Consider the following 13,625-nt stretch of genomic DNA (forward strand, 5'->3'; position numbering starts at 1 on the left):
TCTCTCTTTCTCTCACTCATTACTATTCTACAGGACAAGCCAGTTAATATTGTCCTTTAGTTGTGCAAATACCTATACACATGTCCAGTAAATCAAATGACAAGATAACAAAGTACACTATCAATGAATATTTATTTATGCAATAAATGTATAATGTTTCATTCCCCAGGTTACATTTAGGTAGGATATGTTACAACCATAGACAATTTTATTTCTATGTTCACAACATTTTATCATTCTCTAAAAGTAAAAGTGTGCACTGCGTGGCGGCAGAAGTTTAGAACAGTTTTTGTCTATTACCGTTTCTTTTCTTCTCTTTTTCTCCTTTATTTTAAAATTGGTATTTGAACATTTCCCTAATGTTTAACCAGATATACAGTACAGGCCAAAAGTTTGGACACACTTTCTCATTCAATGCGTTTCCTTTTTATTTTCATGACTATTTACATTGTAGATTCTCACTGAAGGCATCAAAACTATGAATGAACACATATGGAATTATGTACTTAACAAAAAAGTGTGAAATAACTGAAAACATGTCTTATATATTAGATTCTTCAAAGTAGCCACCCTTTGCTTTTTTATTAATAAGGGAAAAACTTCCACTAATTAACCCTGACAAAGCACACCTGTGAAGTGAAAACCATTTCAGGTGACTACCTCATGAAGCTCATTGAGAGAACACCAAGGGTTTGCAGAGTTATCAAAAAGAGCAAAGGGTGGCTACTTTGAAGAATCTAAAATATAAAACATGTTTTCAGTTATTTCACACTTTTTTGTTAAGTACATAATTCCATATGTGTTCATTCATAGTTTTGATGCCTTCAGTGAGAATCTACAATGTAAATAGTCATGAAAAAAAAGAAACACATTGAATGAGAAGGTGTGTCCAAACTTTTGGCCTGTACTGTATAAGAAAAAAATGCATACAAAAGTGAAAGAGAATGGCAAAAAATAAACACACAATGTATTCTGCCGTATTGGTCTTATTTTTGGTCTATTAGACGTTCCGTAGAGTACCAGTTTTCATGACGTCACAGCTTTGGCTTAAAGCGAAAAGGCTGCTTAACTTTCTTGTTTTGGAGCACAGGATTACTTCGTTACCACAGCTCAGAAAGTCGTCCCAGCTGTCAGGTGGGCGAGTACGTTTCATAAAAATATTCACACGCAGTGTCATTATCTTAAGTAACGTTATGTTATATTTACCGCTGAAAACGCCACGAGAGGGTCTGTTGTGGTGGTTAACACAGCTATAGCTAGCCAAGTTAGCAAAACATTGTTTTTATCCTGCCACCGTGGATGCGATATTATACTGTCTATGGATATTACGAATCCCACTATGGCCACGCCAAGACCCGCCCTTCAATAGCGTTCACACACTACTATTGGCCAGGCGTCCATGCTTACATGTACAGGTCCTATCCCCTGACCAATCCCCTAACCCTAACCACTCGAGGTGAAATGCCTAACCCCAACCAATCGAGCTGCTTCGTAGGGCGGGTTTTAGCGTGGCCATAGTGGGATTCGTAATTTTGCCACCGGGATTGTTAGCTATGTGCTGTAACTTAACCTATATAGGCTATGCTAACACACTTTGTTGTTGTTCGAACACTGTAGCTAGAGAGACGGGACGTCCTGTCAACACCTGAATATAGCTACACTATAACGGTCACTAAGTTCTTATCACTTAATAGCCTGATAGCGGAGGCTCAACAGGCTTTAGAGCGCTGCGTTGCTAATAGAGTGTATCTCATTTATTTGCATTTGCCTAACATGATTTTCCTCTCTCTGAATTCTGAAGATGTTTCCTCTAAAAATAGTCCCATCAACATGAATGTAGTCCTACAGGGTGCAGCATCGGGTTACCCTGTATGTAGTCTCGCATTGCCAGATCTATCTCTCCACAGCGCTGTGGAGTAAGTTCTGGCTTCACTACACATACTGTACATTCTAGGATAAGAGGAAAAAACGCTCTGGGTTTTTAGCATTTCTTTAAACCAATCACAATCGTCCCTCTCGGCGCTGAGCTCCGGACGCAGCGACGGCTGCAAAATGGTCTCGGGTAGGAACTAGGGCTGGGCAATATATCAATATTATATTGATATCGTGATATGAGACTAGATATCGTCTTAGATTTTGGAAATCGTAATATTGTAAATGGCTTAAGTGTTGTCTTTAACTGGCTTTTAAAGGCTGCATTACAGTATAGTGATGCCATTTTTCTGTGTTACCAGACTGTTCTAGCTCTCCTATTAGTTTTACCTTTACCCACTTAGTCATTATATCTACATTACTGAATTATTTATTCTTGAATCTCATTGTGAAGATATTTTGTTAAAGCACCACTTGTCAACCCTAGAATCTCAACACAATAGCGACATCGACGTATTAGGACAAGAATATCGCGATATCAGCTTTTTCTCCATATCGCCCAGCCGTAGTAGGAACATGTTTTGGTGGACCATTTGCCCCTTTCAAAAGAAAACGCCACTTTAAATATCAAATGAAGTTAACTGTTCAAACAACACAGTAACGTAAGCTATTTAAATGAGCTGGATACATGGTTAAACGTCCATGACGTTTCACTTCTGGGATTTCTCCGGTGCCGCTAGAAATTGCACCGGATGTCACTCATTTTTAGCCAGATGTCCGTTACCTTCTGCTTTCTTTGTGTTGTAATTTTAATCTCCGGGGGATTTATGAGGACTATGGTTAACTGCTCCTCCGATCTCTGCAGGGTAAATCCAGACAGCCAGTTTTCTGTTGCACTACTAAAACTTTTAAACTAAACGTACACGTATGTTCCATACACATGTTCCACCAAAACAAGTTTCTTCCAGAGGCTTATATTCTTTGTAAGTCTTTATAATCATTCTCCGAAAGAACCGAGCAGGCGTGCCTTGTCGCACGGTAGAGATGGTCCGATACCATTTTTTGCTTCCCGATACCGATTCCGATACCTGAACTTGCGTATCAGCCGATACCGAGTACCGATCCGATACCAGTGTGTCATATATTTTATTATGTTTTAACAACTGTATACTACTATCCCTGTATGGATGTGATATGATTTCTATCTTTGTTGTCTGTCTGGCTCAGGTTAAACTCTTTGTGAAACATGAACAAACACAAACAATGAATGCCCCAGAACTTTCTTTTATTCTCCAGTTTGACAGTCAGTTATAACGGAAAAAGAACATAAATAAACTACTTTAACGTAGATTTTCTTTAGGGCTTTATTACGTGGTATCGGATCGGTGCATAAACTCCAGTACTTCCCGATACCGATACCAGAGTTTAAGGCAATATCGGAGCCGGTATCGGACCATCCCTATCGCACGGTCCAAATTTTAATCCAAACTTGCCATTATCAGCGTGTAGCCTGCTAGCTTTAAGTTCGTTGTTGTTTCCCGTAGCGAAGGGATATTTGAGAACAGCAACACAGAGAGAGCGGACGTTAAGGCACATTCCGAAAATTGTTTTACCGAGAGTGTTAGTTCAGGTGTGTATTTCAGTTTTGTGTCTTGACTGTCATCGTCCTCATCATCAACAGCTGGACTGAAAACCAAGACAACCTGAAGAGAGAGAGAGAACCATGCTGCGCTGCAGGAGGTGTCGGAAAGGCATCATAGACTCCACTTGTTTATCGATGGTTGGTGAAAATGTTGTGTTACTGATATGTTTAGTAATGTGGGTCCAAAGTTGCTTCTAAATTGCGGTGACCATTTTTTGCACTATTATCTCGATTTTGATAGACTACATGATTAATCAATCCTGTGAGTTGCAACCCTAATCATAGTGTAAAGTCTCTGAAGTTGTTTGGGGACATCGCGGTTGGGAAAGCTCAAAGATAACAGCTTGTCATAAAAAAAAAGCTGGCTGGCTATCAGTGTCAGAGAAACTGGGCCTGATGGGAGCTGTTCTCGCTGATTGTGTGTCCCTTATGTGGGAGCAGGTTGAGGCCACAGATGAAAGCTCAGCTGCTGCTTGCAGTATTTGGCACGTGGATGTGGACACACTGCCGGAGTGGATCCTCACCTCAGTTCACCAGGTACGCTAACCCCTATTTCCCACCGCGGTGCGTCTGCGCTGCGTTCCGGGGCGCGTGGCAGTCAATGTTTGAAACGGGTCACCTGCTTATTTCACAAATAAGAGGAACGTTTTATTTCGATTCAATGGTGGGTTGCAGTTTTACCGGGTTTTTTCTCAACGTAAAATAAAGCCACACTAGAGCACTGTGCACTTACTGTGCTCCGTGGCTGCAACGCAACAGGTGCCTGGCCGCTACAGAAAGCCAAACTTGCGCATGTTAAATATAAAAACCCATGATCAGATTTGAAACCAAATCCCCCCCACCCAAACGATTCCAATAAAGAAACTATTCCACTGGTATCGTAATTTTTGAAACGATGCCCAATCACTACTAAAGATACGCGGCAGGTCTATATTCACGCGAGCTGCGGGCTGATTGGACAGCCAGCCAGGCAGTGAAACAGCGAGACTATCCAGTCAATTTACCAAAACACCTTTTCCAGACTATAAGTTGCTCCGGAGTATAAGTCGCATCAGTCAAAAAATGCGTCGTGAAGAGGAAAAAAACATATATAAGTCGCACCGGACAAAAAGTCGCATTTTTTGTTTTTCTTCATCTGTCAACTATGTGCTATCTACACTACAACTACACAATAGCACACAGAACAACAGGCTGAATACGGTAGGTGTCCTTTAAATCGATTTCCAGATTTAAAGGTTTTTGTGTATGTGGTTTCTGTCTAAAGGCCCAGTGGACTGCAGGAAAACTGAACTGCCAGAACTGCGGCGCTCGTTTGGGCGGCTTCAACTTTACTAACCGCGGCGAGTGCCCCTGCGGCCGAGACGCCACCGTCCACCTCAACAGAAGCCGCGTGGATCGCGACCACAAACACTACTTCATCGTCGTCCAGCCGAGGAGGACGAGGCCCGAGAACGAGCGGGCCGCTACGCTGACCGACGGCCCTCCGAGCGGCGATCGGAGGCCGGAGTTTAACAGGACGGCGCTGGACGGCGTGCAGCTCAACTGTGCCGCTGTGATGTCGCACGTCGGCCCCGTGGAGGCCTCCAACTCCCCGACTGACAGCGACACCCCCCAGTCGTTCTCTTTCAGTCCTCTGTACTGCATCTCTCATAGGAGACGCTGCAGTTTGGAAGACGATTCCGCCGTCGGGGCGTGTTTTTGCCCCGTGAGCCCTGCAGTCACGTCTGCCGTCGAGAGCATGAGGACGGGGACCCACGGGTCCACGCGGCCACCCGTCCCGCATCTCGCAAGTCAGCGGCTTGACGCCGCCTCAGTCGACGCCGCCGCCGGCCGCCGGTTTGTTTCTGGAAGGACACGGCGGTCACGTCTGGGCGGGCGGCCGCTGCGGACGGCCGAGGAGGAGGAGTCCTCTCCAGAGACCACGGCCGTCCACCAGGGAGTGTCTGCTTCAGCCCGGCTGTCCCGCAGAGGGAGGTCCTTCTCGGACAGCGCAGCCGAGCAGGACCAGGAGGTGTCGGTATGTTGCTGGGATTTACCGGGGGCCTTGAAATGAATCATTGCATCGATTAGGGCCAATGTTGTAGTCGAGACCAACCTAAACCAAGACCAGAGTGTATTGAGACAGCGAAAAGACCTAACATGAACTTTCAGGGATATGAGCATGGGTGCTCTTTCAAACAGCAAACACCATCTTTTTAATAATATTTTAAGTACTTAAAGGTTAAAGGTCCTGTAGGTAGGATTGTGAAGATCTGGGACTTAGCCAAAGAATTTGAACATCAACAACTTCTCAGTCGATCCCCACTTTCTGCTAAAGCACAAAATGGTCTCCTAAGCCCCTGCCCCCACAAGGGAGAATTAATGGCCCTGATTGGTGCATCTGAATAGGGAGCGGTGGATTTTTTCAAATCGCACTACAGGCTGTAGGTGGTGCCAGAGGAGCTGGATTTTTTATTTTGTTATTTAAATGCCCTGCCTAATATAGTTCTTCTGGAACATAGGGTCAGTTTCAGCAAATACGACAGAAAGTTAAAGGGGAAATTTCACCGCTGGAAAGCTGAATATATCTTTAAATTGGGTCATTAATGTAGTAGAAATGTGAAAAGAAAATTGAAATTGGTGCCTTCTAGGCCGAGATAAGCCAGAAAATGTGTTTTTGGCTCATATGGATGAAAGACACCAAATCCCAGAATGCACTTGCTTTGCTGCTGTATGAGGCCACTCCCAAGCCACGCCTACCCTTTACAGACCGACAGTGAGACGATCAACTAAACAAGTGTGTTTTATTGTCATTTCAACCATATACACGAAAAAACGTTTCACCGTGGCTCAAGTGGTGTTACACATTTAAAACATGCTTTTTTCTGGCCACAGCTGATACATTATCCGGACTTCTTTCAGCGGATTGATTGATAGCTCCAGAGTGAACAGAACTGTGTCCATGGCAACGCTCAGCTATGCATGGCATAGTGTGTTATCCTTAGCAGCGGTCTGTTATCAAGAAATAACAGACCGCATTCTACATTATAATTCCAAGCCATGTAATAAAAGAAGGCTAACACATAGCTACTAGCATTAGCTCTTGCTGGGCTGTGGTATAAACATTGAGTATAAACACAGCCGTACATTTGCCGTACGCGTTGGGAGTTTTGTTGAAGTTGGATGTAGCTTGTCCAGTTTGTTTAATGAGCGGACACTTGCAAGCAGGATCGGTGAACAGATGGCTGGCTAGCGTTAGCTTTCCACCGGCACACTCGTTCAACGCTCCCCACTGATGAGGTCACTTTACCAGCCACAGGAATCGAGCACCACCGCTGGTCTCCGTGCAGGCAAAGTTTGCATAGTGTGTCGAGTATTGCGTCCGTAATAAAGTGTCCTGCCTATTCTCCGATGTGTAACAATGTATCCCGGTGGTACACGTGTGTGGTAGTTTGAATGCACATAATTGTTGTTCTAAAATTTCCGTCGGGATGAACAGTTTCTGCTCCTGCTGAGAAGCTAAGCGAGGATTCAAGATGGCTGACACTCGTTTTTCCTCGGCAATCTCCGGAAAAAGCCGACAGTCCAACCCCCTTTGGGCTATGCGGAAGTGGCTCCTAATACAGGCTGTAGTCTTTTGCCTCTGGGCAAAAAAACCTCAGATGACGCAAAAATCGTCATCTGAGGCTTTTTTCCAGACCCTCAATACAGAGATCTCCCCTCTCAGGGGGACATGAGGGAGGGAAGCATGGTCATTCAAAAATACTACCAGGTTTCTACTGATACAAAGCTTAATGCTAATCGGTGAAGTTTCCCTTTAAGTTTTATAAGTCATACCTACTGCATCTTTAAATAATTGTGATTTCAAAAATTGCCCGAAATAATAGTGATTATGATTTTTTTTTTTTTTAATCCAGCAGCCCTAGTGTCGGGGTGTGTGTGTAATATGTCTTACCTTCTCAGCCTGAAGCCCTCGCGGCCTCCCCAGCCTCAAACAGACTGAGCAAGAGAGAGAAGAACCGGCTGAAGAGTCTCCGGAGGAAACAGAGGAGGAGAGAGCGATGGCTGCTCAGCCAGCTGGAGCAGGTGAGAGGGCGGCATTCACACGGACACTGTGGGATTAATGCAGTTATTGAATTTTTTTTTCTTTTCTTTCAGGAAGATAAACAGAAAGTATAGAAAGGCACTGGGGAAGTCGTTCTATCAGTATGCATCTTAAGCTATCTGTTTAAAATGTAATAACTTACTGATTATATTATATATATATATATTTTTTTTTACAAATCCTTAACAGAAGTATTTTACCGCAGGAAAGAGGGTCTTTTCCTAAAACTTGGCTGTCTAATGCAGTAGAGCGGTGCTATATGACCTCAGTAAACCGATAAAAAGAAGCTGGGATATTCCCTTTCGCTACCAGAATGCACTTGGCGACACCGCCGGACCAATAAACGCTCTCGCTGGTGGGCAGAGGTGGAAAGTGACACATTCCATTTACTCACGTTACTGTAATTGAGTTTGTTTGTGTACTTTTACTCGTTAAAGTAGTTTTTAAAGTCTGTCATTTTTACTTTTACTGAAGTATGTTTGGTTTGTTGTACTTTGCTACATTTGAAATCACATTTCGCATCGAAAGCGGAGTTGTGCCCTTAACAATTTGTAAAAGATAAATAAGTGTAATAAGATATTAAATGAGTATAAATTATAAAACAGTATATCTTCCCCCGCAGTTAAATGTAACCAAGTAACTTTTACTCTGAGTACATTTTGAATGAGCTACTTTTTACTTTTACTCGAGTAGATTTTTATACCGGTAATTTCTCTTAATTAAAAGTTCATCAAAGTAATTGTACTTTTACTTAAGTCGAATATTTATTCTTTCCACCTCTGCTGGTAAAAAACAATCTCCTATAACAGTTAAACAGTAAGCTACCAACTAGGGCTGCACGATATGTTGTCGAATATCACGATAACGATATATTACTTGTGTGTCTGTGTGTGTCTGTGTCCAGGCTGAGGGTGTGAGCGGTTCACAGATGGACAGGGAGGAGGAGGAGGAGGACAGAGAGGGCCTTACCTGTGCCGTGTGTCTGGAGCTTTACTTCAGCCCGTACAGCTGTCAGCCCTGCGGTCACGTCTTCTGCGAGCCGTGTCTCCGCACAATCGCCAAGAACCGGCCGACAAACACACCCTGCCCTCTCTGCCGCGCCCTCATCTCACACAGCAACCCGCACCACGGTGAGCTTCCTCCAGGACTCCTGCGCCACAATCCTGGACATCCTGTCTTTTTCCTATCTGGTACCACTGATTGATTAGTAAATAGATAGAACATTAATAAACAATGGTTTGTATTGTTTTAATCCAAAAAAAAAAAATGGACCACCATCGATTCCAAGTATTACTTTTGGCTTGAAATTTTACATTTGCATTTGCATGAACTGGGGTAGACACTCCATAGTCATGCTCCATCTTGAACTACGTTAGCCGGTAAGGGACATACAGGACATACTGCTCCGCCTTTCGCGTTTTCGCTGTCACATGATAAACTCACAGGTGCTGCTAAAGCTGCTAATGGGTATCGTAGCTTCCCGGCCCCGGCAAGTTTGAAGAAGGAAACGTGGAGGACCACATGTATTCAAAATCCAAATTTCAGGAACAGGGGTCTTGTTCTTCGCCCAGAAAAAGAAAAAAGGATATTGAAAAGAGCAAGAGACCGGCTTTTTGAAGCGTGAAGGCTACCGTAGTTGTAATATGTACTTTGAACTGCGTGGTGCGATTGCGATATACAGTATAATCTCAACTCTAGATGGGAGAAATTCCTACACAATGGACTTTTAAGAGAATAGGTGTGTGTGTGTGTGTGTGTGTGTGTGTGTGTGGGTAGAGCGAGTGAGAGAGTGGCAGTGATTTGCTTCGGAGCGAGCACCGACTCTAGAGTCATAGTGGTGTTTTCTGACCACTGTGGGAAAGTAGTAGCAGGAAAGTTAACCCTTCCCCTTGATTTCATGTTGTTTTTGGAGAAGGAGAAACCGGGAAATGAGTAGGGGGGAAATGAGTAGGGGGGAAATGAGTAGGGGGGAAATGCAACGCTACCAAGCCACGGCGAGCTGGTGCACGTCAGGCTACGGCGTCGGATTTAAAGCAGAAGCATAAATCACGCTTAATTGTGACTAGTTTTCTGGCTGGGTAGACCTCCTTTTTCCCTACAGTATGTGTTCTAGGATAGGCTGCAGTCCTCTGCCACCATGCACAGGATACTGGATGTATAAACAAACCAACAGCCCTGCGTTGATAGAAATGACCTACAGCACAGTAATGAAGAATAATGGCCTGATTGACTGTAGGCACTGTTCTCATTCCACTTCAGAGCTCAACGAAACCGCGAAGACCTTCTTCCCGAAGGTGTACAACGCCCGCAAGCAGAACTTCCAGAGTGCTTTGTGTGCAAAATGGCCTCTGCCCAGCTGTCGCAAGCGCTTCCGTACCTTCTGGGGTGAGAAAGTGTTTGAGATAGTTGTATATCAGCATATTCTTTCTTCTTTTCTTTTTTCTCCCCCAGAAAGTAGTTCCAGTACTCCCCCCCCACACACACACACACACACAGTTTCCTTTTTTTCAGGAATGACATTGAAATTGCTCACTACAGATAAATCCATATGTTTCAATAAATTACCAACACAAAAATCCGAACCAGCATAAAGAGAAATTGTGTTTGATCACTTTAGAACACAGACTGTAGTAATGTTGCCTGTCTAACTTCAGGAGAGCCGAGGCAGGCAGCGGCGGCGAGGAGACGCTGGCACTTTGTCCACGGAGGTTTCACGCTGAATGCTTTGGACTTCACCGACGTGCGCGGCTGGCTCTTTGACATCGGCCTGGTCATCGTCTACATCCACTCAGTCAACTGGATCCTGGCTTTCCTGTTCCTCTGCTTCCTTATGTACTACTTCTTCTTTTGAGGGAAATGAGGAGCGCTTAAGAGTTTGCAGTCCAGGTATATATATATACACATCTTTTTTTTAAATGAGGAATTCTAAGTAATGACAACAAAACTGTCGGTGCATCCTCATGATATAAGCCTTCCGTGATCGTGCACCACCCCCACCCCCCCTCCACACAGTTGCTTTTTTTATATTTGAATAATATTGGAATATTTAATGCTCATATGCAGCCTGTTATAAATATGTACTACACTGCTCAGGCTTATGCATTGTCAATGCCACTATAAGCATGTGGTTGTTGTTACATGTTCTGTCCTAGAGGGACTTCCAACATCAGCCTGGCCTTGAAGGGGACCTACGTCACGGTGCATTGCATTTCTGGCACGCCGCTCTCTGTTTACATAATTTTCCACCAATCGCACACAGCGACAAACACAAATCAGCAGAGAACTCTGTAATGAAAAATTATCTAACAAGTGTAGTGAAGCAGCTCTGTTGAACGACATCATGTTAGAAAGCACAGCCGAAACGATTTGTCATAAACTAAGTAACAATGATGTTAGCCACGATGCTAATGGCATTGATAACTAAGCCAAACGGTACTCTCACTACTATTTTAGTGATTTATAAGCAACCTGTTTCTTGCAGATTGTCATGTTACTGGGAATAAAGCTATTAGAAGGTAATATATGAAGTCAAAGCTAACTCTGACAGCTGTAGGGCAGCTAACAGCTAACTTTAGCTGTCTCGATGAAGCTCCCAGCTAAGCTCCTATAACTCGCGACGCATTTAGGAAACCAGAACGAGCTAGCTAACTATTGATAACATAAGCACTTTGGCTCGGTGGATGTCGATTTTAAAGTCATGTTAAAACTATTTCCCATCCATAGTCCAATTTCCAGCAGCAGCCTGTCACTCCCCCCTGTACTAACGTTACTCGGCACGTAACGTTAGCTCCGTAATGTTGTACTGAATTTACTCGGTACGTAACGTTAGCTCACAATGCCTTGTGTTTCTCACTCCCGTAACTTATTGTTCATCAGACGTGAGAAGAGGGAGATTAGCTAACGTTAGCCAACCTATTTAAAAAAAATTATAAAAAAAATGTTACTACTCGAATCAAATTTGACTTTCAGAATTCGTTCCAACAGCCGTACTTGTAGCCAAGGAGGACGCGGAGGATTAAAAAAAACATGATGATTAAAGTTTTTTTTTTCTCCTTAGTCAGAGAGTTGCTGTCTACCAAAGCATTTTTTCCTAGCTGAAAATGCTAGGTGCAAGGACTGCTCGATTATGAAAAAAAATATAATCACGATTATTTCGGTCAATATGAAAATATATCACGATAATTGAACACAATTACTCGTTGACTTGTGGAACTCATATCCACATAGGTGAAGAAGGTTCGGGAGACTTTGGTGACTCACATAGAAGTATTTAGAGACCTCTCGATCGAGGAGAATTTAGAATTAAACAGTACAGTGCGGTGCCATCCCAACTTCTGAACTTCCTGTCTTCCTGTAGGTGTCTAAACTCGTGCTGGAGGTGTTGAGCTCAGCTGAACTTTCAGTGTGAACAAAGATATCGCGGGCGCCGTAAACTCAGATGCTTACCTAAATCATGAGCCCAAAAACCTCAGAAAATACTGAAACAATGTCAGCCTGACAACCATACTGCAGTAGAGCCTCTCCTCAGGAGTGTTCCTATGATAGGAGGATGTGTTATGTCTTAACTTCCCCCCCCCTGCCAATGGCGGAGCAGAAGTTCTATTACTGGGGAAGTGATACAAAGCCACTCTTTCTATGAACTCTACTTAAAAAAAAGAAAAGAAAAACTGTTTCAAGAAAGCTGTGTACGCCAATGTCCTAACCTACCTATGTAACGTAAAAGTAGAAATGTTAGGTGGCAGAAGTGAAAATAAGTCATCCTTAACATTTGTTTTGTTCTGGCTTTAGAATGATGAAGACAGTAGAACAATTAGATATGAAAAAAAGGATGTCTGCTTTACACCGATTCTTTTTTTCCTTAGCAGCTATCATGTTTTTCCCTAAAATTCTACAAATGTGTAGGCTTCCCCACATCTGGACTGAGCCTTGAATGTTTACGCCGTCTGGGAGCGCTTCAGATTGATAAGATAAAAGAAGTGAGATGCACTGCTGCGAATGTTTTTTTTTTTTTTTTTTTTTCTTTTTTTTTGCTTCTACATGTACATGTTGTTTTATTTACAAAGTAGAGGCATGCTCAGGAATGAAATATCTAACCAGTAAAGACAGCACAGTTATTAATGGATGTGATTGATTTGATTAATTTGACTGATTGAGGGGCTGAACAAGAACAAATCAAAAATCGGATACACAAATGGGTAAAATACCCAATTTCAGTATGGTGCCTTTGCTTAGTCTGTGCCTTCTGTTTATACCAAATAATATGAGACTGGAATAGAGAGTACAGTATATTTAAGTTTTAGACACAGAATAGGCTGTATTCATAGAGGGAGCCAGTCAGTGAACACTTATGTCTCTCTCTCTTGAAGGAAAATGCTTACAAAAGTCTGACTTAAAAAAAAAAAAAAAAAACTAAAAACAGATTGGTGTTCATATTGTATGAAGAGGTAATTGTATAAAATAAAGGCAAAAGGTATGTCATTTGAGCTATCTCTGCATTTTTTAATTCAAACGAGTTCAGGTTTTGCATTTTCTTCTTGGGTGAGTGAAAATGACTGGAAGAATAAATCCACTGCGTCTGTTTTAAATTTGATGTGTGGATGTAGAGTATTTTTGTTAACATGTTTCTTCCTTTTTAATCTTTTTTAATTTTGCTGATGAAGACAGTTGGAACATTTAGCTACGTAACAGTGAGATATTTTTCTCCGGAATTGGCGAAAACCAAAGCTGAGCTAAAAAGGAGACTAAATAATGGATTGACATTCTTCGCGGGGACACACAAATGACTACAATGGTGTGATTATTGCTCTGCATCTGCTCGATTTGTCAAAGGTTGGCTAACACGTTAGCCATAGCTAACTGTATATGGTGTCAATATGTTAGGGTTTCTTGTCCGTCAGCATATGCTCCAGACACAATTTTTAGCCCGTACGTTAGGACTTAACTTCATGACTCACGACTTGGTAGCGTTCCAGGCAACGTCACCACAAACCCTTCTAGCTAGCGTTAGTGGCACCTAACGTTGACGTT

General features: G+C 42.8%; 1 protein-coding gene across 3 annotated transcripts; it reads left to right on the top strand.

The window, feature by feature from the left end:
* Positions 1 to 1,025: 1,025 nt before the first annotated feature.
* Positions 1,026 to 12,782, top strand: rnf180b (ring finger protein 180b). 3 transcript variants are annotated; one of them, XM_028601521.1, is made up of 9 exons: positions 1,026 to 1,142; positions 3,554 to 3,652; positions 3,956 to 4,051; positions 4,779 to 5,531; positions 7,457 to 7,579; positions 8,503 to 8,728; positions 9,858 to 9,983; positions 10,253 to 10,484; positions 11,956 to 12,782. In XM_028601521.1, the coding sequence occupies exons 2-8, from the start codon at positions 3,596 to 3,598 to the stop codon at positions 10,447 to 10,449; spliced, it is 1,578 nt and encodes a 525-aa protein (XP_028457322.1). In that variant the 5' UTR covers positions 1,026 to 1,142; positions 3,554 to 3,595; the 3' UTR covers positions 10,450 to 10,484; positions 11,956 to 12,782. The 3 variants fall into 3 exon arrangements, with proteins under 3 accessions (XP_028457322.1, XP_028457321.1, XP_028457323.1); XM_028601520.1 differs by having other exon boundaries at positions 1,026 to 1,134; XM_028601522.1 differs by lacking the exon at positions 3,956 to 4,051 and having other exon boundaries at positions 1,026 to 1,134.
* Positions 12,783 to 13,625: the final 843 nt, after the last annotated feature.

The sequence above is a fragment of the Perca flavescens genome, chromosome 16 (genome assembly GCF_004354835.1).
Source record: "Perca flavescens isolate YP-PL-M2 chromosome 16, PFLA_1.0, whole genome shotgun sequence".
In the NCBI taxonomy this organism is placed as follows: Eukaryota; Metazoa; Chordata; class Actinopteri; order Perciformes; family Percidae; genus Perca; species Perca flavescens.